Raw genomic sequence first — 27203 nt, 5'->3', positions numbered from 1 at the left:
TTCTAAATACTGTGAAATAAGGAACTCTTTGCCATTTCTTTTTAGATGCACAGATTTATTAGGAAATCACATATGTATGAAGAGTCAGTATTGTTTCTACAGCGACAAAGTGTAACATTTCCTTAAAAGATCAGTTTTCTCCAAGAAGATTCAGTAGGACTTTAAACACTTAAATTAACATATCTGTGATTGCCCGAGAGGAATTTTTTGGCACCACGGTATAAAAACAATGCTCCAAGTTTCTAATCTGCTGAACTGTAGCCTCATGCAATGCACTGTAGTTCCTCACATGAACATGCTGTATGGGCCTCAATTGTGTCCTGTATATCTTCTGACTTCTGGTCAAGCTTCATCTGTCCCTCAACTAAGCTGGCAGCTGAATCTGGACGTGAAGAAAAATGACAGATAAGAATGAAGAAGAAAAAAAACAGTCAGTTTGCAACACGTGGGATTTGTCATACAGACTCCATTAGTACACTGACTGGACTTAGATTCTCCTAATTATCATGCACATTTCATTTGACAAACTGGATTGGAAAGCAGCCATCACAGCAAACTAACCATTAATTTAAAAGACAGCAATTATAATGCTCATTTATACTAGTTCATTTTGAATCTATTGTTTTTTAAATGTCAAACTCTGAAAACGAAATTGCATTGTAGATACCAATATTTGTGAAATCTCAGTTGCTGTCTTAGAGTCTGGCCCTAACCCACCCCTCTAAACCATTGACAAAACTCCACTGATTTCAATGGAAGCAGGATCAGGCCCATAGACAGTGATGAATAAACAATAGATAATATGGGACCTCCATTTAGCTACAGATTTAAAAAGTCATTACCAGGAAAAACATCGTAAAATGCTGACAGGCAACATATTTATTTTTACATCCACTGAAGTTAGTGTCACACACCAAATGTTAGCGATTAAGACTCCAATTCAGCGAGGTCCTTAAGCACATGCCAAAGCTTATGCATGTGAGTACTTTCATTGAAATCACAGAGTTTACTCACCTGCTTAAAGTTAAGCACCTGGCTCATCAGGGCCTAAAGTAGTAAATATTTGTATAGCTCCTATACTATGATTTTTTGTTGACTTACCCGCTGGCAGACAATGGAAGCCAACCGAAACTGGGGTGGTCTCAGTTGCTGAACATCCTTTCACGCAGCGCAGCACAGGCTCAACAGGATAGCATTTTGAGTCTTCGCCCTGAAGTCGAATTGTTTTCTCAAGTTTCACAAGTGAGCGCTGCAGTTTACAGGCTGCCAATACAACAATCATTGATATTTCAAAACCGTCTGTAAATGGCTTTAGATTTTCTCCAAAGTTCTCCATCTGCTAGTGATAATTTGTGTATATCAAATGAATTGGCTCCATCCAAAGTTCTATATGGATCATATGTAAAGCAATATCCCTAACTAATAATTTTCCTTTGCTTTATTTAATTCGATCTATATGGGGATATAGGATGCTTATTTCAGATGGAGTTCTGAGTTATCTCTAGATGAATATGGAGATATTTAACTTAATATCCTAATGAATATTATGTGGGTAAATTGGCTCACTGAGTAAGTGCAAGACTTGAGTTTAACAGAGAATAGATCTCAATCATCAGGAGAAGGACCTGGAGCTGTGCACAAATAAAAATAATCAATAGAGAATGGCATGAATATCATGACCATTCTGATTAAATATATTTGTAGATATATGGTAGATCTGGTTGTTATTGCTATGAAGAAACAATCCCCATTGGTCAGTAACAGATAGGTCTGATCTTCGGTGATCACTACAGCCAGTTACAGGTGGATGAGAAGAACCTCAACTTACTACTGAGTATAATTTTACTCTCTCCATGCACACATTGAATGTAGGCACTATATACGCTGAACCGCATTGTAATCTAAACTAATGTAACAGAATAAACTACAAGGGCCCCGATTCACCAAACAGTTTAAGCATGCACTTTACTTTAAGCACATGAGTAGTCCTAGTGAAATCCATGGGAATACTCACATGTTTAAAGTTAAGAATATGCTTAAGTGCTTTGTGGGATCAGGCCAAAAATAGTAGCACTGAGCCAACAATTTAAATTGTCACTCAGAGTAATAATGAGAGCTGGTCAAAAAAATCTGATGGAAAAGTTTTCTGTCAAACAATGCTGTTTCATTGAAATACCATTTTTTTGCAGGAATGTGTTGATTTTGATGCAATTCTCCATGGAAAATTTTTGAAACAATTTGAAATTGAAATGGAGTATTTTGTTTCAACTCTCTTCTTTCATTTCCTCTTGATTTTCCTCTTTTGTTTCATTGTGGCTTTATTGTTTAATTTCAACTTTTAATTTTTTTAAACTTAATTTTTAATATTATGTATGTTATATTTAATATTCATATACCAGAGTTAATATTTTATAACGTTTCAATGTTATCAAAATGAATCAGTTCAATAAAGTATTTTTGATGTTTTGAATTAAAATTATGTTGGAATTTCTGTTCCGAGAAATATTTCAAGATTTCAACTTTTCATACTTATTTGGGATTTTTTTTTTCAAAATGTCAATTTCCCACAGGATGGAAATTCAGTTTTCTGACTAGCTGTAGTAATCATACATTATGTATAGTAAAGTTTTCATACCGCCAGCACAAGGCTTTTCTGACAGAATCCAAGACTGCGCAAAGCTCACTGCATCTTTAGCTACATATCCATTGGGCATCTGAAATTCCTGTTTATTTTCAGCATCGTATTTTCCACAAATACCACACGTTTTCCCTGCCATCCAGAAAGCAACTTGAACCTTTGTGAAAACAAAGTAAAAGTTAATTCAAGTTTATATTTCAGGATAATGTCAATGAAACAAAATTTTGTTACAGAATGGTCTCCTGAGGTAACATAATTGCAGAGGAAAATAAAAGTTAAGGTAAAGCCAGATTATTTGTTTTTAAAGAACAAGATTTGATTCTGTGCTTTCCGTAACAATCACTCTGGCTGAGATTTTCAAAGGGGCCTGAGTGAGAGTTATTTGAGTGCTTAGCTCCATGAGGTCCTTTTGAAAATCCCTGTGTCCATGTCTAACCTATTAAATGATTGATGCTGAAGATGTAAACATTTTGTTTGATGGATGTTTTTAATAGATCAATTAGCACTTGCTATACATGCCATTTATTGATCTTCTACATTCCTAGCAGATGATTCTTCTATTAGAGTTTTTAAAAAAAATCAGGGTTTTGACTAGTTGAAGAGTTATATAATGAGAAGTACAGGGGACAGGAATTCAGAATTCCTGAGTTCTCTTTGCAACTATGTCACTGACTCAATGTGTGTCCTGGGCAAGGCACTTCACCACCCCATGTTTTAGTTTATCTAACACACAGGCAGGTTCTGAGGCTTAATTCCTCAGTGTCTGCGAAGCATTTTGAGATCTTCGGATGAGAGGTGCTATGTAAGAGCTGAATATTATGATGACTGCCTGGAGGCTGTTATTCTGTAAACTCTTTTACCCTGATCTTAAAGTTGGCTTTGCAAATGCAGACCCTTGCACTCATGCAAAGTTTCATCTACTTCAGTGAATAGGAATCTGTATGGATATTGGAGTCTGAATGTGGAACTGGAATATCACTAAATGGGGTAAAATAATCTTGTACTCTGATTAGCAGACATTCCCTTGTGTAAATATGGAATTTTGTGGATTTTCTGGGAAGTTTATGCAAATGAAAACACTAGCGGAGGAGAGAAAAATACCTTGAATGTACGTCCATCAAAATATAGTTTATCAATGCCATAGTCAGGAGCCACAAGTGACAGACCTTTCTTCTCACTGCTGATCATCAGAGAAGCATCTGCAATAAAAATACAAATGATCTTTTATAATCTTTATAATAATTCTGTAAAAATATAATCAAAGCCTTGTTTTTCTTCAGGTATTTTGTTGTTGTTGAAGAAGCAAAACACACTGTATATTAACAAATTACTTTCCTTAAAATTTGCAAATATGGAATGTAGTTGTTGGCAGGAACTAGGGAAACATGATTTTAACTCTATAGCCCTAACAATCACATTTGTATTAATTTTCCTTTGTAAATATTAACAGGTTCCTGGGAATAACAATGGAGTCCTCCAATACTTAGTATTACATTTTTGTAGATAATTAAGGCCCTGTCTACACTCCAACAGAGTCAGAAGACTTGACTGCAACTTGGTAGTCACCTGATCCATTTATAGTTACCTGTAACCAAGTCAATGATAATGGGATAAAACCCTGGACTCCCAAAATGTTAATCCAGTTTTGGAGAGGTTTGGCGCATCAATGTCCTACACCTTTTAATTGTGTTATTATAACCAAGTCGGGGGACAACTGTATTGTATCCAGCTCTCTTGCTTGTAAACAAAGTTTTAATGTGTCTATTCATAGAACAAAATGTGTATGCATTGGGAGAACAGAACAGGCTCTGCCTTGTGGCTGACTTTATCCCTACAGTTCTCCATATTTTTTGTTAGTGTTCTGTTTTTATAAATATTTCTATTGATATAAAATCCCAAAACGTCACATATAAGTCAAATTGGCAAAAAAAGTCCCACCATATAGATATGGCAACTATAAGAAAAACTATATTTGGAAAAGTTTAATCATATAAGTGATTAAGACATTTGGGCTAAAAGAATACCCTTCCTCCAGTCCAGAACTTCTGAGAGTCAAAATCCTACATGCCCAAGCATTTTAGAAAGGGAGCGGTGGGTCAATGAACCTCAACTGTCTCTTCCTTAACTTTTCAAAAGTTCCCAATTCTACTCTGTCTTTATAAATGCTGATCCGCAAATATGTAAATAAATGCACAATTTGTAAAGAGTAAATATTACTCTTTAGCCCTAAGTACAAAGCAATATCACTGCCAAAATGGTAGAAATACCTCTACTGGAGTATATTTCTCTCTCTCCTGATCCAACCTATGAGAAAGGGCTAAATGGACACCTACCAAAGTCAGATGTATATGTGACATTCTCCACTGGGGTTTCAACACCATTGACCATGAGGTTAAGAAGTCCATTTGCAGGATACATGTCAATTTCACTTTGAAAAGAGAAAAAATGCATTTATATTCTGCTCTGATTGTGTTCATGAACACACCATGTCCAGACTACAACCTCTTTCACTAAATATCCCTGATTTTAGCATTATTTTGTTTCAACATCATAGTTATAAAGGGAAACACTGACACAACTCTGGGTGCAATACCACCAATGTAACGCTTAGACGGAAGTCTCTTCTGCGTTACATCTGGACGGTGTGATACCTTTGCATTTCCAGTGTCAGGCCAGAAGAGGAGCTGGATGAAAACAAACTGGCCAAATCACAGTCCAGATAAAACGGATGTGGGGCTGACGAGTTGCAGAGTATGTGGCAGAGGTAACATCTGTTCCCTCTGAGGAAAATGTAGGGAGAGTGCCCCTCTTTTTTTAGTGAAGTTTGCAAACTGGTACATCTGTGGCTGTTTCTGGATTCCCAGGTTTGCAGCAGAAGCCAAGAGTGTTTTATTCGAGGTTGCCTTTGTCACTTCAGGACTGGATGATTTTAATGAGTTTTAGAATGACTTACTGACTGCCAAGCTTGATATTGATTGTTTTAAGGTCAGCATATTCTTCTGCATTCTTCATCATTACCAGGAACTTCAGTTCTGGGCTACAATCCTGGGCCAAGATGTGGTAGCAGTTTGTGGGCAGTGAGTAGTTAAACTGTACCTCATTGAAGGTTGTGATCTTGTCTTGGGAAACTGAGCAACGAGCTGGTAAAAAAAAAACATGCCATAGAAACAAGTGAATATTTTCCTTTTCATAAGAGATATTTATTTAAACATAATATTTTATTTTGGATCTACATTTCAGTGAGAGAACAGATAATATTTTTCTCTAAGATTACATGGGATTTAGGCTATTCAGTGTCCATAATCTCTAAGCAAGGCATGAAAAATATATTCCTCACATTTTAGCAACAAATTAGTTTTCTGACAATTCAAAATGTATCAGTTCATATTTTCCAGAACAAATGATTAAAGTGAAGTCATGGATTCCTGTGTAAATTTATCTTGACTCTTGCAGACAGACTGGATGTGAAACAAAAGCAGTACGTGCACCAATGTGAGGAGTTTTTTGGAATTTAATGATTCATTAATGATTTAATGAAATGATTTTTCTCTGATTTCCAATCTGGAAATAAATACTTTGGGGCTTCTGTGCACCATACATTATGTTCTCTACAGTTGGAAATGAAGTAACATTATCATAATGAAGAAAAATCACTAGAGTGCTATTTATTTCTTAAAAAGAGAAAAACCTTTCCATGTATTATCAGACAATGCTAAAATAGTGATAGAGCCTGTAGAGCTTGTGCCTCTAAAGAGGGAGAACTGCTGACCTTTCAGATGCTCCAGGACTGCGGATGGTGCTTCAGAAAAGAAATTCCAGATCGGGGGCTGCAGTGATGAGGCAGAGGCTGGTAGAGAAGGCCCTACAGGCAATGACAGCGGAATCCTGAGGGCTGTGTTATAAATGGTCAGCTGAAAAGTAATTAGAAAACAGATTTAAAATAGAGTTCAGCAAGCTATTCACAGCAAATAATTTATCTGTTGATTTCAGCCTCTTTTCCTATTTGTGAATTATCTGCGGGAGGACGTAGATTTTTACAGAAATATTGGTTTTTTAAAATTATTTGACAAATAGTTGATGTGAACATAATTCAGCATATTCACTTCTCATGAACTCTTCACCATGACTACTGCCAGTATTCACTCCTGCTATGTGATCGGTCAACTAAATCATATGGTATTGTTTCTGCTTTCTGAGCGGATAACTTCCAAACTCAAAAAGAGTTTCCGAGATGGATGTACAAACACATATTAACATAAGTAATCATGGCACTTTCTCTGAACAAATATCACCACACAAATGTCCTTGGAAAGAAAGTAAAAGCGTCAGAGACAACCGTGAATCAATATCATGGTTTTAATCTGAACGAATGTTTTCAAATACTTTTTTGGAATGTTGACCCAGCTCTAATAAAAAAAGCATCAAAGTATTCTATCCGGTGAAATATGTGATGGCATGATTATGCTGTATATTCACCTCAGGCAGTTTGGCGACAACATCAAAAGTCCTTGAAGAAGTTAGAGCCACAATCAACTTGGCCTGTTGAGAAGGATTTTTGTGCTGTATTTCAGAGTAGCCTAGTATATAGGCAGCTCCCGGGATGAAAGTGTAAAGCCTTGAAAAAGAAAACCATTATTTAACGGTAAAAAGTTTACTCAGGTCCCTCAGACACTCAGGTATTGGATATCTGAGGCATTTCCATCTGACCATAAGCTAGAGGAGATATTAAGGACTAGCCCCTTTGTTGTGGCTGAGAGCAGATGATGTGGACAGCTGAAAAGGCCTCTGGTGTGAAGGAGCTCTTATGTGGCACAAAGCCAGCATACACAGCAACTGGCACAAGTCAGAGCAGTCCCCAGGGCAACACAGGTCCACTGTGAGAAATAGTGAGCCATAATGGACTCCATGGCAGGCCCCATCCCCACTCCCCGCTTTACTGAACAGGAGCTTCATGACGTAGAGAATCTGGCCCTAACTTTTCAGTAACTTCTGTCTGGTATAAGGAGATTACTTTCCACTTGTACAGTATGGTAGGTTTGTACAGTATATGGTTATCTTATACTCCTTAGGGGTCGTTTGATGAGTTTCCAAACTCAAACAAATCAGAAACGAGAAAATATAGAGACCAAGAATTGGCAGTTAATCACTGGAAGCTCAAGGCTGAATATGGATTTTCCCAGCTTTACTGGTACATCGTAAAATAAATTGCTGAAATGAAAGAGCAAAACCTCACCATTTGGCAACTGATTTGACTCTTGAAGGAACTTTAGGCCACTCCAGTTTCACCTGCATGGCTGGGTGATCAGCAAACCAGCCAGTTACAAACTCTGAAGAAATCCTGTAGTCCCGGCAATCCCGGCCCCATTTCAGATAACTCTATAATGGAGACAAAAACATTCAATTTTTTAAAAAGTAAAACATACTTGAGATCGCTGTATTGTGTTTAGAGCTGTGCGGTGCTATTTTTGAGTCTTACCGCTGCCTTGTGAGCATTAATGATTGAAGCATCAGCGCAGACTTTCCATGTGCTTGATCCTGTGATGTTTGACACAAACACTTGTATCCTGGGTCTGGTGGAGTATAAATCTGCGTATAGCACGAGCTGGAAGCCTGCCAGCTTTTTATCATTTCGAAAAGCACGAAGAATAACAGCCAGTTCTGGTGCTTTACTGTCTCCTAAAAATTTAGGCTAAAGGCAAGGGACGAAAAAAAATGCCTCAGAACAATATTACAAAGAAATGACTATATTGTGTTAGCTTTTATTTACGGTACAAAGAATATAAATGGAAAGTAAGAAGTTGACAAATGCATGTAATTTTACACATTACAGATATACAATAATATAATATAAAATAAATAAAAATGTAATGGGCCAAAACTTGCAATGCTTATTCAGCCACAACTCCAGCTGATGTCAATGGGAGTTTTCACAAAGTGAACATGGAGTAAAAGCTGTGGGATTTAGCCCAAATAATTAGAACAAGTGCATTTTTCTGGAAATAAAAAAAAAGTGTCTAATTAAATCAGCATGTTTTAGGTATGCTGTTTGTTGTTAATACTTAGCACTACGCTTTGGAGACAAGCTGTTTCTTTGTGCCCCCCTGCCTGTCTGTCTATATCACCTGTCATCTCTTGTCTTATACTGTATGCTCCTTGGGGCAGAACCTTTTTGTTCTGTGTTTGTACAGCGCCTAGCACAATAGGGTCCTGCTCCCCAGGTGAAACAGGAGCAAGCAGTCCTGTGTTTCACCGTGTTGGAAGCATGCGGCCTGCTCCTGCTGTTGGCTTTTGCACAGTTATGCAACATGGGAGAGAGAGGGAAGGTTTCTTGCACAGACATCTTTCTCTTGTGCTTGCAAACAAGAGGCAGCACAGACTGGGAGCTACTTTTCTTTGCCCATTAGCTGGGCAATAATTGCAAGTCCATGCCAGTGCTGCCATGCTAACACACTGCATTTCTTGAAGACTAAGAAACTGACCCGGGAACCTGCTCTGTCAGTGTCTTCGCTGCTACTGGAACTAGAGCTTGAGGAGGAGGAGGAGGAAGAGGAAGAGGAAGAGGAGCTGCTGCTGCTGGTGACGCTGCTGCTGCCTGGGACTTTCTTTTTGGGATACTGCAACAATAAAAAAAAATCATCCTTAGTAGAGCAATTTAAGGTAGTTCATAGGAAGTTGTTCGAAATGACAATGCAGAATATTCTTTTACAAGCATATTCTAATTACCAGATTATTGTCAATAACCTTTAATGGAGTAGCTGAATGATTTCCAAATATTATTCCTTTTTAATATCTTTGGGTCTAACCCTACAAATTGTTGCTCACCCATGGATCTTCTTGCCCAGGTAGTTCTTACGTATCTGAGCAGACCCACTGGGTTATTTGCATAAGTAAGAATTACTTGTATGGATAAGACTTGTCAGGATCAAGCCATAAAGCAGGTTAACTTTTGCTCTCTCTTTAAGACTACTTACACAGGAACAGTGCATTCAAATAGCACTTCTGCTTTACAAGCTCTTCCTATGGCTGCATATAAATAATACCCAAATCACTGCCACACAGCAAAGCTTTGGTCTGATATAAAAGAGCAGCACTGACTCAGTCCATTGCTCTTTAGCAGTTTAGGGCCTGATCCCATGAACGGCTGAACCACCACTTTTCATCTTACTTTCCTACCGATCGCTTTACTTGCCATGAAACAATGATTGCAATGGGAATGGTTGGTATTGACTCCTCTTTGGATCAGGCCCTTAACAGGCACCCGCCACTGATTTAAAGTAACACAGGCCGGTGTATTCTGCCGCCTTTGTCAATGCGGCTATGCTAGTTAGCTAAGAGAAGCTAGCCCAAGATGTCACGTGGTCAGAGCCTGCCAAATTATTTAAGTTCCTCATGGCACGGCTTTTGGGCTAAGCTCATGAAGGGACTTAGGCGTGGTACCAGTGAGTGTTGCAATGCCTAATTTTCATGCACCCTGTCACCTAGCGGAATTCTTAGGCCCGAGTTAGGCATGCATTCTCCTCTACAAGGCCTGGGGAAAATTAAGTGCCTCAGAAAGAGATTCACAAACACCAGCCAACTGAGTGGGGAGCCACCTAAAGTAGCCAATAGGAAATGCCAGGGAGTGGGGCATGTTTGAAGCCCCACCCCTCAAAGATAGGTAGGTGCCTAACTTCACCTTGGATTCATAGCCATGAACCGTCACCTGGTGTTAGGCACCTAAGCCAGCTCTGCTCCTTACAAAAAACAAGAGAGAGAAAGCCTGCATTATAGCCAATAGTCCGGGAGCTCAGGGCACTTGCTGGGGGTTGGGAAGCCTGTTTTCAAATTCTTGCTCTGCCTGATTTGAGGCAGAGATTTGAACTTGTGTCTCCTACATCCCAGTTGAGTATCCTACCTGCAGGCTACAGGGTATTCCAGGGCTGGACTCTCTCAATCTCTCCTATCGGAGGTGGTCCACTTTGTATAAATAATTAAATGAACACATGGAAGCAGTGACTTCAGTATAGATCTCCCACATACCCAAGAGTGCCCTAACCACCATCCACCCTGAATACCGAACATCCTGGCAGTCAGGACATGCTCCTGAGAGTTGGGAGACTTAGGTTTAAGTTTCTGCTCCAAATCAGGCAGAGCGGGGATTTGAAATAGGTCTCCCACATCCTAGCAGTGCCCTAAACTACTGGGCTATTGGGTGTTCTAGGGGATGGACACGCTCTTGCTCCTCTTCCCACATGCGGTCACCCCGGCTGCCTTTGATGGTAGGTATGCAGAGCACACTGATCAGGCCCTGCTGGGGAGATAGATGAGGGGCTGCCGAATTTGAGAATCTCGCTGGGTCTCAAAGGTGTGAGCTAGCGCACTGAACACTCAGCAATGTCAGGTTTAGGCAGATTTGTGCATGCCCACTGGTGGAAATCCAGACCCCTGAAGGGCAAGGCAGCAGCTGAGTGGGGGACTTGGGGATTTCAGTGGCACTAAGCGTTGCGCTTAGGCACCTAAAATGACAGGTAAGGTAGGTCTACCCTGCAATTAAACAGCCCTGTAACCCAAGCCCCACAAGCCCCAGTCAGCTGACCTGGGCCAGCCATAGGTGCTTAATTGCTGTGTGATCTACTTTTAGACTAGGGTGACCAGATAGCAAATGTGAAAAATCGGGACGGGGGTGGGGGGTAATAAGAGCCTATATAAGAAAAAGACCCAAAAATCGGGACTGTCCCTATAAAATCGGGACATCTGGTCACCCTACTTTAGACACCTAAGTCCCTTTGTTGATCTAGCATTTGGGCCTGAATCTCTGTGGACTTGCACCTTGTACAGACATTCTGCTTAGCTAGAGTTTTATACCCACTTTGCACAGGCACAAATGCCTTTACAAGCTACAATGCAGTGGAAAATCTGGCCCTTTGTCTTCTTATATTTCTGCAAAACACTGGAACATATTTAGAAACTGTAAACATCATAAAGACTGGTTTCAGAGGGGTAGCCGTGTTAGTCTGTACCAGCAAAAACAAGGAGGAGTCCTTGTGGCACCTTATAGGCTAACACATTTATATGGGCATAAGCTTTCGCGGGCTAAAATGAATGAGGTGATTTATAGCCCACCTGATGAAGTGGGCTTTAGCCCACGAAAGCTTACGCCCAAATAAATTTGTTAGTCTCTAAGGTGCCCCAAGGACTCCTCGTTGTTTTTGCTATTATAAAGACGGTACTACCACTTATTTTCCGTCACACAGGCAGTAATTCCCACGTGAGTTCTTGCAGTATTTTATTCTACCCATGTCAAGTCAGACGCAATGAGTGAAGAAAACTTACCTCCTGTGTATGTGCTGACTTGAAACGATACTGATAGATCTCTGGAGTTCCCTTTGAAAATGATAAAAGTAGGAAGTTGAAGAGCCTTACACAGAAGAACCTGCTTTCTGTAATTGCATTGAAATGTGCAGCACTGCAAGTAAGTAAGGATTTCAGACTGAAAAACAACAGTATAATCTTGAAATGTTTAAACAAAAAAATGAATGCTCCTAAATTAGCAGCCCCTGGAAACGCCACCAGAGAATTGAGACTGAAACATGCAACAGCAGAGCCCGTTGAGAGAGACCAATAAAGCAAGAAAGATCGGTCGCCTCATTCTGGTGGCCTGTAACAATACTTCAGCCAAAGCAGGGGAAGCCCTGGCGATACTTTAAAGGGGTCCCCTGAGACAGGTGGTTGCCTGGTGGAAGTGGGGTTCTTAGAGCAGGTTTCACAATACTAGACCAGTGTGTTCTGTAGCAACAATTAATAATTTCCTGATATGCTACGCAAAGCCGCCGGCTATCCGAAATATACCTCACGCTGACTTTATCTCCCCCACCCCCAGCCCCCCCACGCATCCCAGGGACACGCGCGAGGTACCTGCGCTTGGGAATACTCGCTGCCGCCCCCGCCGCTGCTGCTGCTGTTCCTCTCTATGACGAGCTGATGCCTGCTCCCAGGCCGACGCGCTTTACCGCTGCTGCTGCTGCTGCTGCTGTCGCTGCTGCCGCTGTCGCTGCTGCTGCTGCCGCTGTCGCTGCTGCTGCTGTCGCTGCTGCTGCTGCTGTCGCTGCTGTCGCCGCTGCTGCTGCTGCTGCTGGTTTTGCTGCTGCTGCTGCTGGTTTTGCTGCTGCTGCTGCTGGTTTTGCTGCTGGTTTTGCTGCTGCTGCTGCTGCTGCTGCTGGTTTTGCTGCTGCTGCTGCTGCTCTCGTCTCTGCTTCTCGGTTGCAACGTTTTGTCTTTCGGATCTTGACCTTTGACCTTTTGACCAGACGGGGAGGAAGACGAGGAGGAGGAGGAGGAGGAAGACGATGAGCTAGATGGATATTTAGCACTGGGCTCTGCCCTCAGCTCCGTCACCTGGGTCTTTCCTTTCTTGAGAGACTGCGTCTTGCGCCGCTGGGTTCTATTGCCAACCTGCATCAGCGTTTCAAAGAACCACGCCGGTGATTAGACATATCAATAGAAATAAATTTTTACTATTTTATCTCACTGGATTTCCAACTATTTACTTGTTCTTTCCCTTTAAAGAAGCACGGCTTCATCGCTGTGATTATTAAATCAGATGTGGTGGGAAAATAACTGTCCCCACTTACTTAGGCTGAAACTCGTCCATGTGCAGAGGGCCAACACCATGCCTACGTACCACCCCAGTTCCACTCAAGCCTTTGATGTTAACTCACACGCGGGCCTCTCATTTGAAATTTTACCCTTCTTACTACCCTTATTCTCCATTTTCCATGCAGATATTCCATACTGTATTTTAAAACCACTGCTTTTTGTTTGTTTAAATATGTCCCCATACACCCTCAACGCCTCGACGTCAATTACCTTAAACACATTTTCAATTCCTAGAATCTTCTTCAGTTTCGTTTGAACCCCGTCATCTGGAGATGAATCTTCTTCTTCCTCGGACTCTAGGGTTACCACCTGGATTATTTTGGAAGCTGCTCTAGATCCTGCCTGAATCTCCAGCTGTATTTTGTCTATCGCTGCATCTGTACGGGCTACACACCAGATACATCCATTAGGAGATCTACTGCTTCAGCTGCACTGACATGGATAAACAGAAAATCTTGTATTCAGTACTATACCTGGTTTCAAAACGATTTTAGCTTCATGTTCTCCAATTAATCGGTGAAAATATGTATTTTTTAAAACAGAAGCGTCTCGTGCTCTCCTGTAAAAGCAGGCCTGACAACCAAAACGAGTCACTTTGACACAAATGGCTTGCGTATATGTTTTTCCTCTTGTACTGTGGTGAAGTTCCTGTTCAGGACCGTAGGAATATTTCTTAGGTATGATGTCAGAAGTCTCTCTTTGCTGCATTAAACATGAGCACATTAGTACACTGGTAGCATTTTCACAGACAAGAAGTACAAATATCGCTATGCATATAGTAGAGAAAATAAGTATTAATATACAAACATGGAAGAGTTAGTTACCGTCACGGCACCTTCTCTTGAAGTTTTTTCAGACGATTTGAAATGCTCCTTCAGAATACTTGATCCAGCACCTTCTGGGAGTACTGGAATCTTCTTCACTGTGCCTGGTTCTCCTATATTTCTTGATACAGCAAAAGCCTTATGCCTGTGGGATTATGCATGAAATATTTATAAGTAGCTCCAAAGGGCTGTTGGATGGATTTAATCATGTCTCTATTAAAATGTCTCTATTTTAAGAGTCACACAGTTTTGAACACTAAATTGTAAGAGCCAAATAAATATTTATAAATGCATTTTTGCAGCCTAATAACATGACTTAGGAATCATTCAGTCCTAGATGAACTGCAGGTTGGTATAAAGACAATGGGTAACATTTTCAAAACCAATTTGACTTAGGTTCCTGAGTGCCTAAGGGTTTGGCTATATGAACAAGCAGGGGTGTACACTGCCTCTCACTAGCCCGCTGTGTGCTAAGTGTCTGTGTGGACCCTGCTGCTGGGCCCTGAAAGTTCCTTAGTGCACTTTGATGTACCCCCCTTTGAAACGGCAGCAGCAACAGAGACCACATAGACAGGTGCAGCGGACTAGTGTAAGGTAGATTTACACCCTAGCTTGCTTTGTACTAAATATTCATACAGCCAAGCTCTAAGTCAATTTTAAAAGTGGGAATTAAGTTCCAAAGTGATTTAGGTGCTTTTTGAAAATTGTATCCCATGTTACACACCCACACACAAAAAAAAAAAAAACCAAAAAAGAAATCATGAATTACACTCCACAAAAGAGGTGCAATGTAACTAGGAGTCACATGTATCTCTGATCATGTGAAATGATTATACTGCTTACTGTGTTGGAAGGTTTCACAAAACAATAGATTGGGGGGGGGAATTGTTTTAAATGACAGAAATTTAACAACTCTACCTTCCCATCGCTATCTCAGTCTCCTGTTGGCATGGGGTTGTTACAAACTTAAAACTTTTTTCCTTCATGTCTATCTTGGCATCAAATTTCAATGGAGCTTGTACACGGAGTTTGGCGTGAATTTCAATAGAAGACTGAAAGTATTCTGTGTTGATTCCCATCATTGCCACTGTGTAAGAGTAGATACTGAAAGAGAGTGAAATTGCCACAGATAAGCAAACAGACACTGTATTTAGCCACTGCTCTTTAAGAGGTAGAACTCCCTTTCCATAGAAGTCTCTGTAAATCTCAAAACCATAAAAATGATAACACTTTCCTTACCTTGGGCTGATGTCAGCATGAAGTTGCAAGCTGGATTCATACCACTGTGAAGGTCTAAAATCACCAGATAAAGGAGGGGACAGCTTTACTTCAACTACAAGAGACCGAGAACAAAAGTAAAAGATGGTAAAAGTAAAAATAAACAAGTAAAGAGAAAAGGCTCTCGTAACAGATTATTAATGAAAATAAAAGCCATGGTGATAAGAGCAAAGTCTTGTCCTGGATTAAAAACTGGAGAATCAATAAGAAACTCAGAGATGTAGTGAACAGCTACTCCTTAAAGTAGAGAGACATTGGCAGTCAGGAACATGAAGGGTACATACTAGAACTAAGGCTAGTTAATTTATTATATTAATTAATGATTTGCAGGGGAAGTGGTGAGCAAGCTGGTGACTTGTACTGATGTCACTAAGTTATTTCTATGTGTAGAAATCATAAAAGATTCCAAGAAAATCCAGGAAGACTTATATGTGTTGGTGAATTTGATGGCAGGATGGCAGATGATATTCAGATTGGATAAATGGAAGGTGATGAACACTGGTAAATATAGGTCCTGATTCTGCTCTCAGTTATACCAGTGTAAATCAGAAACAACTCCACTCAAGTTATGGAGTAACCAGTTAAGTGGGATAAGAATCAAACATCATCTAAAAGGCTTACATATGCTGATCAGCCCTTAACTTGCAAGATTCATTAAAGGAAAGAAATAAAGGAGCCCAGTTGGATACCTCAGTGAAGAAATTGGGCCAGTGGGCAGCGAATGGGATATTTGGGGATAGAAGTTATTGCAAAAGTTAATGATATGATATTGAACAATGGTATGTGCTCTCCTTTGGAGGTAGGTGTTCAGTTTTAGCTTGCTCATTTTAAGAGAGACTAAAAATGGGCAACAAAGATAGCAAATGATATCATAAGACCTACATATAGTGAGCAGCTACAAAAATTAGGCCTTGAAAAGGGAAGAATTAAATCACAACAAAAGGTTCCCCCTCACCCCCACTCTCCTGTTGGTAATAGCTCACCTTACCTGATCATTCTCGTTACAGTATGTAATGGTAACACCCATTGTTTCATGTTCTCTGTGTATATAAATCTCCCCACTGTATTTTCCACTGAATGCATCCAATAAAGTGAGCTGTAGCTCACAAAAGCTTACGCTCAAATAAATTTGTTAGTCTCTAAGGTGCCACAAGTACTCCTGTTCTTTTTGTGGATACAGACTAATGCGGCTGCTACTCTGAAACCTTAAATTTACTGTTACTCAAAGGTATAGTCCCTCCCTTTGACACATTACCGTACTACAGGACAAAAAGGATCACTCAATTCAGTTAATGACAGGCAAGTTTAAAACAAAGGAAAATGTTCTTCACACACTGTGTAGACAGTTTGTGAGATTCACTGCTGCAGCGAAAGAGAGAGTCAAATAATATTATCTAATTTAAAACTCTTCTGCATAATCTTATGATCACTAAATATTCTACCACCCATTCAAACATAACATGTCTAAACTGGAACTCCTCATGTCCCCTTGCAAGCCCTCTACTCCTCCTCCCATCTCTATCATTCCTGGCAATTCCTCCCAGTGACTGCTGAGCCATCTTCAAAGTTCCTCTCTCTCCACATTGGTACTAAGTCTGCTGGGTGTTTCTATGCATCACCTTCAGAATCCACCCATTCCTATAGAAAAATCTCTTGTCCAGGTTTTGGTTATTTCTGACCTTGAGTACTGTCACCACCTTCTCTTTGGTTTTTCAGATTCTTACCTCACCCCCGCCCTTTTCTGTCCATCCAAAATACTGCAGCAAAAATCATCTACCTTGTTTGCTGCTGCAACTACGTCCCAACCAGCTTCAAATATTTTCACTAACTCTCCTTCCTCCCTTTCTGTCCTGGCTTTTCAAGGTCCTACGTAAATTAGTCCCTCCTACCTTTCTGTTCTCATAACTTTTCACTCCACCTCCTCCTAATTTGTCTCCCATCCCATGGTTTGATCCAATATAGCAAATCTTATGTTCTCAAGCTCACCACGGGTTGTTGCATGTGCCAGAGCAGTAGTATATAAACTGTATTCCAATGGCAGACCAACAGTGGTAGGGACGATGTGCCGAAATTCTCCTGAATATAATGGCAGAATCCATCGTTCTGCAATGCCACTTTGGATTTGATGGATCACTCTCTTCAGCCATGCGTGTCTGTCTGCTGGTCCAGTCACAAGCTACAATGTAACAGAGATACAGCAGGTTAGATGAGGATATAAAGCTGCCAAACACTTCAGACAAAATTAGGGGGAGTCCATACTTTAATAGCCTGCTGAATGATATCCTTGTTGATGTCAGCAAAGGCCAGCTCTTGGCCAAATAATTTTAGGTAAGCTGATAACACAGGATTTTCTGAAGGCAACTCCCTCCATCCCAGAAGCTAGGAAACAAACAAAGAAACAAACAAACAAAAGGCACTTAATACAGTATATTTGCAAATAAACATTTAATAGGCAACAGAAATGGCCACTGACTAAGCTATATTTTTTCTTTGCCATTTGTGTTTCTTTGCTAATATCATAATGTGGCTTTTCAGAATTCCATGCAATTCAAACATACACAAGTGACTTCATATATAATGTATGTATTCTGACAAGATAACATTACATCCAATGCAGAGGGTCAGGTCACGGCCTGCCACACCACTTAAACCCAATTTAAAATAGGACCACAGAATCAAATCAATCCTTCACTTGAGGACACAGAAGTTCTGAAAACAGACCGGTTGCAAGGGGAGGAAGAGAGGCATGATCTGGGGAGGCCAACCCTGGGCTGGACCTCTACTATGTGCTATGGAGCCCAGGTTCATTGGGGCTCACTATGCAGCGAGGTACAGGGTGTTTTGGAAACAAGGCCAGAGTGGGAGGCTGCTCCAGACATCCCAGGAGAACGCAGGTGATTGAAACTTGGAATTTCCAAGCCACAGGAAATTCCAACATTTAAAAACTAATGTTCCAAATAGAAACAAAAACTATAAATTTTGATATTACTCATGGAAAGCAAATGCCAGCATTTTTTTGGTCTCGAAAATTTGAAATGTTTCCATTCAATTTTTCAAAAACAAAATGGAGCAGCCAGCTATCCACACACTGGGGACTCCCCCAGCTGCTTTTGCCTCTGAGGGATACCTTGGGCTGCTCCCAGAGATTTGGGAGTAGACTGGGCATTGCCTGGAGTTGGGGGTAGCTCGGGAAGTCCCCCAGAGTCTGGAGAGTCCAACGCCATGGAGTGGGGAGTCTAGAAGTCCTGAGAGTCCTGTCTCAAGGTGAAGCACTCAGGGTTCCCAGCTATACAGCGGGGAGCCTGAAAGTTCTGGGGTCCCAACTCCAAGGCAGTCAGCATGGCGGGGCTACCGCAGAACCATGGACCCTGAAAGCCCACGCTCCCCAGCAGCACATCGGTGGAACGGGCAAGGAGCCAGGCAGGTTTCCATCAGAACCCTCTTTGCATTTTGGCAGACGTTCATTGAAAATGAAAAATTCGGTGATGTACAGTGTTGTAGCTGGGTCAGTCCCCGGATATTCAAGAGACAAGGTGGGTGAGGTAATATCTTTTATTCGACCAGTTTTTGTTGATGAGAGAGACAAGCTTTTGAGCCACACAGAGCTCTTCTGTTTGCCAGACCTGAAGAAGAGCTCTGTGTGGCTCAAAAGCTTTTCTCTCTTACCAACAGAAGTTGGTCCAATAAAAGATATTACCTCATCTAACACATTTCTGTGAAACATCTAGGTATCAGTGAATTGGCATTTTCCAATGAAAATCCATTTTGTTTGAAAATTCTTGACCATCTCCACAGAAGAATCCTTCCCCTGCTATCCCAATGTGAATCTCCACAGTGTATAGCTGAGACACTCAGACTGGGTTCAGGGGCGTTAATTTGCCTCTCAGTACAAGACTGAACTGGTGCTGAGAGTCTTATTAAATCCCTCTGCCCTTGATGAATTCCACCCACAATACATCACATGAAACAAAATGAGAACAACACATACTGTTTTCCCAATCTCCTTTATCTTTCTGTATGTGGAATATTCTGCAAATGGGATGCTTTGTTTCCTTATAATATCTGTAAGACCTTCTGCACGGACACCAACCTAATAAAAAAACAACACTGTGCATGAGAGGGTGCACTACAATACAGTTAAAACATACTGTTAGTGAAGAAATACATTTGTCAAAAATAAACTTTGATACGATCTGTTATTGACTTAAATATAATATTTACCTCTAGCAAACTAGTAGCTGCACCTGCATAGTTTACAATCAAACTGGAAATTAAAGCTGATGGGAACATTGTTCTTGGACTGTTCATAAGGAAGATATTTCCAAATGCACCAGCCTGATATCTACCTGTTGTAGAAATTAAAAACAAAACAGTGCAATGTTGTTGTTCTATTGACCTCTGGGGATGTCAATCTGAAGTTTATAATCCTTTTTTCATAAAATATATTCTCATGAAGATTTTCAACATTTAGGTCCTGACCTAGCAAATGTTTACCAGCGAGTATCTATATACATGAATATACCACTGAAATCAATGAGATATTCAAATGAATAAATGTTTGCAGGATTGGGGTAAAATTTTGTACTAACAAATGCAATGAAACTATCTGATCAAACTTAAATATTCTAAGTACATTTTATTGCAGTAAAAGGCATTTTACAAGAAAGTTAGAGAGCTAGTCAAATAATTTGTAAACACAAATATACTCTAATAATTCTTCATAAAGAAGAAACACATTAAACTTTTCAGAATTCAGACACAGAAAATATCTTATACAACTAATTAAATACTCCTTTCAAAACTCTTTAAAACCTTCCAGCCATTCCAAAAGGAAAGAACTCTTACAGATAGAATCAGAATGATTTACATTAGTTCTCCAAATGACTGGAAAATGGTGTTTCAATGATGAACACTCTCTGTAAATTAATTTTTTTTACTCACTGTAGTAACCACCAAGAGGAATAACTTTACTGTAACGAAAGCTCAGTCGGTCAAGTTTGGGGCTCAGTAGTTTAATGGCAATGTTGCAAGCAGCAGATCTTTTAAAAAAATGGATAAAAATATACAAAAGTAAGCTAAATTTTACCAGAGTAATTTGAGTCAGTGTGTGTGCATGTGTGTGTATATATATATAATTTTACTTACAAGAATGTAATAGAAATGGTACTTCACAGATAATGTACAGTTTTACTTCTCTCTCTACTTACACATTATAAAAGCGTGGGAATCCAATTCTTGACAAAGCTTTCATGTGGGAATATACAAAACTGGCAACTTGCATATTGGTCTCTTTCAATATCACATTAGCCATAGTTGTTACCAGAGGAAGTGCAGGCCCAGTTTCAAATATGACAACACAAGCCATCATTCGGACTTCAGGAGGAAGTGAATGATCCACAAAGATCTGGAGAAGAATGTCCTGCACCTGGAGAGGGAAAATATAATTTCATAAGTGTCTAATAACTTCTAAGGTGGGTATTCTCCCTTTCAGATTCAATGTATAATTTGTATCAACAAATCACACATCCATAATAAAGGGAGAATAGAACCTCAGGCGTAACCTTTTTTCCATTGCATGAACTGATGAATTAAAGAAAAGTGTGGGGACATAATGAATAGCTTTTGAGAAAATGCTATGACTAGTGAGACAAATTTATCTGTGATGTAACTCCATTGGTTTTGTGTATTTGATCCCCTGCGTTCACTGTCATTTAGACCACTTTAGCAAGGGGTGTTCCAGTAGCAGACCAATGACAATATGTGATTAATATAAGATGTCACATAATATGACAAGTGACTAAAGAAACACCATTACATTTACCTCCCAACAATTACAGTGCCTAACACGATCAGACCCTGATGTCACTTGGGGCTCTAATATCGTGATACTAATAACAATAAAGAATTGTTCTGAATTCACAAACACTGCACCACTGAACTCACTTTCCCCCTGGCATATATTCTGCATATCTCATTATTCAGGTAAAGTATAATTGATTCTGCTTACCTTTCTGGAGTCCTTCAAGCCTATATGCCTCAAGGCCATCACAGCTTCGACCTGAATATGGACTGGGAAATTAGAAGCACCAGATGAAAATATTGGCAAGAACTTCAGGATGCGCTTGACACTGGCTGGTTCTCCTGCATTGCCAATGGCTTTCAGAGCTAATGCAATGTCATCTTCATTGCCCTTGCTGGCTGCCTCGGCTGCAAAGTCATGGAGGGGCTGCAAACAAAGCAGATTCTTTCATACAAAATTCAGTCATACGCATATTGTTATCCTCACCCTATGACTGTAATGCAACTGATGCGATTACAAATATTCAGTGACCTCCTCAGGATTTATTCTAAATTAGCTATGTATTCAAGGGTGATGACAGCTTCCTGGCTGGTATCGCTTGGCTACTAAGGAAGCTTCTGGAATGAACATTTGTAAATTAAATCACTGTGTATATCCTGGATCATGTTTTCTAGAATAAAAATGATCAGGTCTCATTGCAGTTTCATCTTTCTTATCTTTTTTAAGCTGTTAAAAACTATCTGAAATGAAAAACACCTACCTGAAGAGCTTCACTAGGGCAAGATGAAGCCAGAGAACAGTGTCTGTTTACCATGGATCCATATCCCAAATAAGCAATCTGGCGAAGCATGGGAATTCTCTCAAGTTGGGAGCTGGTCACTAGATCCTGCAGAAGGAAAAGAGGCACCTCTTTAAATCAGGGTTATGTTCAGATAAGGACAATTATTTAGGATTCATCTAGAAAGGTTATTTAAAATTGAATATCTTTCACTTTCAATAACATTAAATCAAGCCAGTAAAATATTTTACACAAGCTTGAGCCAGATCCACAGCTAATATACATCAACGTATCTCCAATAACTTAAATAGAGCTATGCTGATTTACATCAGCTGAAGACGTGGCCTAAGAAAGACAGGATACAAAGTACAAAGGATATGGGCAGGGGCCAATCTACAAATGGAATTTCTCTGGAAGAGTCTGTAACTCTTTATTATATTAAAGAATCATGCTCACTTCATATTCTGTGTTTTCTTATATTAAAAAATAGGAATATTAACTAGAAAGAGAAGAAAGTCTACTATAGAATAGACGGTTGCACTAACTGTATTGTAAAGAGTTCGATGTTTTTATTTTGCTAATATTTCACCTACAATACTTTTACTTTATTCCAGTGTCTAGGAATGTTATGTAATTACTCTGGACTGGAAAATGTAATGCTTTAAAGAGCTATTGAAATTATCTGGCACATCCATCACCATTAATACTTTAGAATTAACAGAAAAAGACGAACTGAGGTTTGATGGAAGAAGAGAGAATGTATGGTCCGAGAAAACTAAAATGGGGATAGCAATTCAGGGTAGGTGTGGGAGTTAATTTTTAATGCCAGCATAACAAATTGAAGATATAGGACCCAATTCCTTTTCCATACAGGCAACTGTCAATTGAAGTAACAGAGTTTTTCTGATACAAAATGAGTGTAAGTGAGAGAAGAATCTGGCCCCTGAAGTGCTATATAATCACTCGTTATTATCAATTGTTATCATGATGATGTGACCAGAAAAGGATCCTGTATATTGTACTCACTGCTGCTACTGCAATAGTATGGCCATCCGCTTTTGTTAAATGGAGGGCAAAAGAAACAGCCAGAAGTGCTTCAATGTACTTAAAGTCATCCTTGCGAATTCTCAGCTTAAGGAACTTCAGTGAATCAATGGTGCCTGCCATAGCAATTCCACTCAGCAGCCAAACCCTGCAGCCGAGGTACAAAATCCATACATTTAGCTCTCTATGCTCCTTGTACAAGACATGTCAGTTGTGAGTGACACAGTCAATCATTACCTGTGATGAGGTTTATCTGAAAATTGCTTAAAGACAGACTCCAAGGTATCAGGGCTTGCTACCCGACACAGTTGGATAAGCTCTAAGTATTTGTATGGAGCATCCCCATGGAGCTCTTGCTGGTTGTCCTGGATTACTTGTTGCAGTGTTTCCACTATCTGAGGATAGAAGGCAGAGGGAATATAATAATTAGTTGCTTCTCCGTTAGCTTGTAATAATATATTGATCTTTTATTAGTCAGATAAATGGCAAAGCAGCTTAATAAACTAAGCATTCTATACCCTTTGCTCAGGGTTTTTCGTCTTGACTAGCTGAATTGGCATCTGGAGCAGTAGTGGTGGGAAATGATAAGGCAGACCTCCACAATTCTGCAGCTGCATTTCTGGAGGGCTCACATGTTCACTTTTCACTTCAACCAAGGTAAGTTCTTGTCTGGAAAGAAACAAAAAGAAATCAACGTGTGTCTTTTGGAGAAATAAGCTGTCTAGCTGCATCCATCTGACTTCACTGCTTTGGCTGTACAGTGGGGATATGGATAGTTCTTTATTTGTTTTTTCTATCACAATAATGATTTCTTGTGGTTATGGTCTTTCCAATGGAACAGAACACTATGAGGGGATAATGGGTATTTGCAATGAAATAACTGCTGAACTGGAGCTGAATTGTTAAGTGGAAATGAATTGTTATTTTCCAGAGCAAGAGATACTGGTTTTCTGATAACATATCATATATAGTGATATTATTCTGTGTTTGCCTCAAGTTCACTTTAACTCAGGGGATGTTGGTGCTATAAAGCGTCACTTTCTCAGTGGAATCGTTGTTGAATAGAAGCACTCCCATGGATTTAGGAAGCAGAATTATTTTTCCATTTTTTTCTCATTTAATTACAATACGAAGTTCAATTTAGATGCAGCAAAAAATTATTGTTAGTGCAAAATTCCCACAGCTTTTTTTTTTTTGGGGGGGGGGGGCAGGTGGAGTGGAGTATGAATGCCTGAAACTTTATCAGCTGCCATTTAGGACAACTCCCCTTTACTTCACTTGGGAGCAAGATCAGACTGATACCTTTACACTTATTTTCACCTCTGGTCTTACCTTGCCTCCATGACAGCAACACCAGCAGGTTCATTGAAAGGGGAGATCTGATAGACCTGCTGGGACACCACTTCTGTGATCAGGGTGCCAGAATCTGCATATTTCAATTTGTAGGTGAATGCAGCAGTTCCTTTTACAATCTTTTCTTTCTAAAAGAGCAAAGAAACTCATGTAATTCATGAGAGTAGACCATGAGAGTAGACTCATTTTTAGAGTGCATTTGTTTAAATTATTCATACCAATGGGCAAGAAGGACAAGGGCGGATAAAAGTCATTCCAATATCCTTCACCACTTTATCCTGGCAGTTGTTGAGGTCTTTGGTTTTGGTAATGGAGACTCGGTTACTCCTCCTGTCCTCTTGGATAACATACCTTGTAAGGCAGACGCCTCCAATTCCAGCCTATAGAGAATGGTAGAAAATAACTGGGCTTTGTAGTTATATCAGGTCTGCATGAAAGGAAGAACTTTCCTCTGAACTGAGATTTAAAGTGAAAATGAAATTTTGTAAGACTATATGCAAACCATTTCTTAATTAAGTGTCAAAGCCTGCTCTCATTACGCACATGAGTAGTACTACTGAAGTAAGCAGGAATACTCAGATGAGTAAAGGCTGCAGGACAGAGACTCTATTTAGGAAATAATCAACTAATTGATATAGCCAATTCAATGAACACTATAGATTAGACTGAATAGGCTAAAGGAGGAAGATATACAATAAAGATCAAAATGTCTGATAATTACCTTTATTTTCCCCATAGTCTTCTATTTTATAGAGTGCACATATAGAGAATGTAATAGACAATCTGCCAGAAACAATCACCTTCATATATAAATGTATATTTTCTTTTGTCCAGATGAAAGTATTTTAACATTTTTGGGCTTGTGAGTGAGATTTTAAAATAAATACAAATAAACTCTAAGCAAGAGTTTTAATTGACTGAAAAGCATTTAATAACAACAAGTGATGCTTGGCCACAGGCAGCAAACTAGCTTGAAACTGGAGAAACAAACCTCTTGCAAGTCATATGCATTCTGTGACTTTTTGATAGTTATCTGCAGCAGGTTCAGAATTCCTCTCACAAGGTTAACGCACGTGACGGGGGTATCTTCTGGTGCATAAATGTTTCCAACCCGCCCATTGCTGTATTCAAACTTAAAGGGTTGGGTGAGACACGAAGTGATCAGCTGAGTGAGTTTGGAAGCTCGAATGAATGGATCTCTGGGCCAGATCCCATTGTATTCCTCCAGCTGTGGAGATCGGATCTGAGAACAAAATTCAGAAAATGCATTAGTCTCCATTCTGTGAGCGAAAATATTTTTACAGTATGTACTGTACACAGAAAATAACTAGGGAAAGAATTAACATTGCTATACATGGTTTACTCTGAATATAAACTGCAGAGACCTTCTTCTGTGCTGTTTGTACAGCACCCAATACAATGGGATCCTTGCCCATGATGGCTTGGGGGCTTTTAGGCACTAAGGTAAAACAAACAATAAATAAAAATAATATATAGCGATAAATACATAGAACTTGATTCTCCCCTCTTGCTCTTATATTGGTGTAAGACCAATATACCTCCATTGAATCAGGCCCACTGAGTATATTATATATTAAAGAAAAAAGCTAAAAACGTTTGAATTACCTCTTAATATTTTTTTAAAATCTATTCACATCAACCACTCTGAGCATAAAGTTGAATAGAATACCCAACATAGATTTTTAGTTTTACATAATAAGTAACTGCGCAGTACAAAGTCAGAAGAAGAATTTTAGGACCCTATTTCATCAGCCCTTATTTAGGCAATGCTCCCATTGAATCAACAGGAGCTTCAGCTTTGCCTGAATATTGAATAAGTAAGAGTGCTGAATAACATAAAAAGTAAGTTGGATAGAATTGTTATTATTAAGTATAAATTAAGGACTTGCCTCTGCTCCTAATGACTTCCATGGGAATTTGGAATGCGTCAGGATTGCCAGATCAAAACCTCAAATGAGAGCAGAATTGGACCCCTGGTGTTGCAGGCCAAGGTTCTCAGATATGACTAGTGATTTTTGGTGCCTCGATTTTCCAGTGATAAGTTTTGGTGCCTCCATTTTTGTCACCTGACCTCTGAAAATCAGATCCCATTAATGTGTCTCAAGTTGAACACTCCAAAATCAAGGCACCTCAAATCACTAGTCACTTTTGAAAACCGGAGCCATAACTCACAAATCATTTCCCACTCCCTAAAATCTTCAAAGCTCTTTTCTCCATTGCTTTTTTCCTGTGGCTGCCTACAACATTCAATAGCCCAAGTATCGCTTTAACCTGACTTGCTATTCAACACTGGTTTTGCTTGATCTCTTTTGGAAATAGTGCAGTCTACCTTGAGGAGGTGAGCCCTCTGTGACAATCCACTGATCTCTAGTTTACAGGACAGTCTCAGCCCAGCTCTTGCCAAACCAGGCTCTGGCAGTCCATTTAGGGTCAGGCCCTCATAGTTGTACAAGTAGGTCTTGCTGCTACTAAAATCAGGCTCTGTGGAAAATGATACAAATATTCACTTTTAGTAATAGTTCAAAAGACATTCTGCGTCGTGGTCATTATGACAAAGGCATTGAATGAAGCTTAAGAAATGAACAGTAGACTTACCAGGGTCATACTTTTCACTCCCTGTGAAAAGAAATCAAATGGACACATGAATAATGGCAAACAAATTAACTTTGAACTTAAGTTTTTTGACTCAACTATAAAAACCCAGCAAAGACAAACAGAGAAGGGCTAAGTATAAACTTACCCACAAGGGTAAACACTAGCGCTAGTATGATTCCCCTCATGATGAAAGTGCATAAAGACCTCCTCAGGCATCGTGAGGCTTTTATAGAAAAA

General features: G+C 39.7%; 1 protein-coding gene across 1 annotated transcript; it reads right to left on the bottom strand.

The window, feature by feature from the left end:
• Positions 1 to 54: 54 nt before the first annotated feature.
• LOC311525714 (vitellogenin-2-like) lies at positions 55 to 27178 on the bottom strand. The gene is made up of 35 exons (XM_084638053.1): positions 27112 to 27178; positions 26967 to 26987; positions 26701 to 26852; positions 25342 to 25593; positions 24569 to 24730; positions 24330 to 24478; positions 23516 to 23666; positions 23235 to 23392; positions 22980 to 23145; positions 21936 to 22061; positions 21383 to 21601; positions 20583 to 20800; positions 20317 to 20414; positions 19597 to 19721; positions 19364 to 19465; positions 17635 to 17754; positions 17362 to 17551; positions 15337 to 15430; positions 15016 to 15201; positions 14098 to 14242; positions 13747 to 13975; positions 13484 to 13659; positions 12533 to 13069; positions 11951 to 12001; positions 9118 to 9252; positions 8115 to 8327; positions 7872 to 8014; positions 7115 to 7253; positions 6408 to 6549; positions 5592 to 5778; positions 4972 to 5066; positions 3740 to 3837; positions 2636 to 2795; positions 1102 to 1263; positions 55 to 382 (listed from the first exon to the last, which is right to left on the bottom strand). The coding sequence occupies exons 1-35, from the start codon at positions 27149 to 27151 to the stop codon at positions 264 to 266; spliced, it is 5460 nt and encodes a 1819-aa protein (XP_084494179.1). The 5' UTR covers positions 27152 to 27178; the 3' UTR covers positions 55 to 263.
• Between the last annotated feature and the right edge of the window lie 25 nt (positions 27179 to 27203).

The sequence above is a fragment of the Lepidochelys olivacea genome, assembly GCF_965140295.1.
Source record: "Lepidochelys olivacea isolate rLepOli2 genome assembly, chromosome: 8".
In the NCBI taxonomy this organism is placed as follows: domain Eukaryota; kingdom Metazoa; phylum Chordata; order Testudines; family Cheloniidae; genus Lepidochelys; species Lepidochelys olivacea.
The sequence above is the reverse complement of the archived record's forward strand: the minus strand, read 5'-3'. Positions and strand labels throughout refer to the sequence as shown.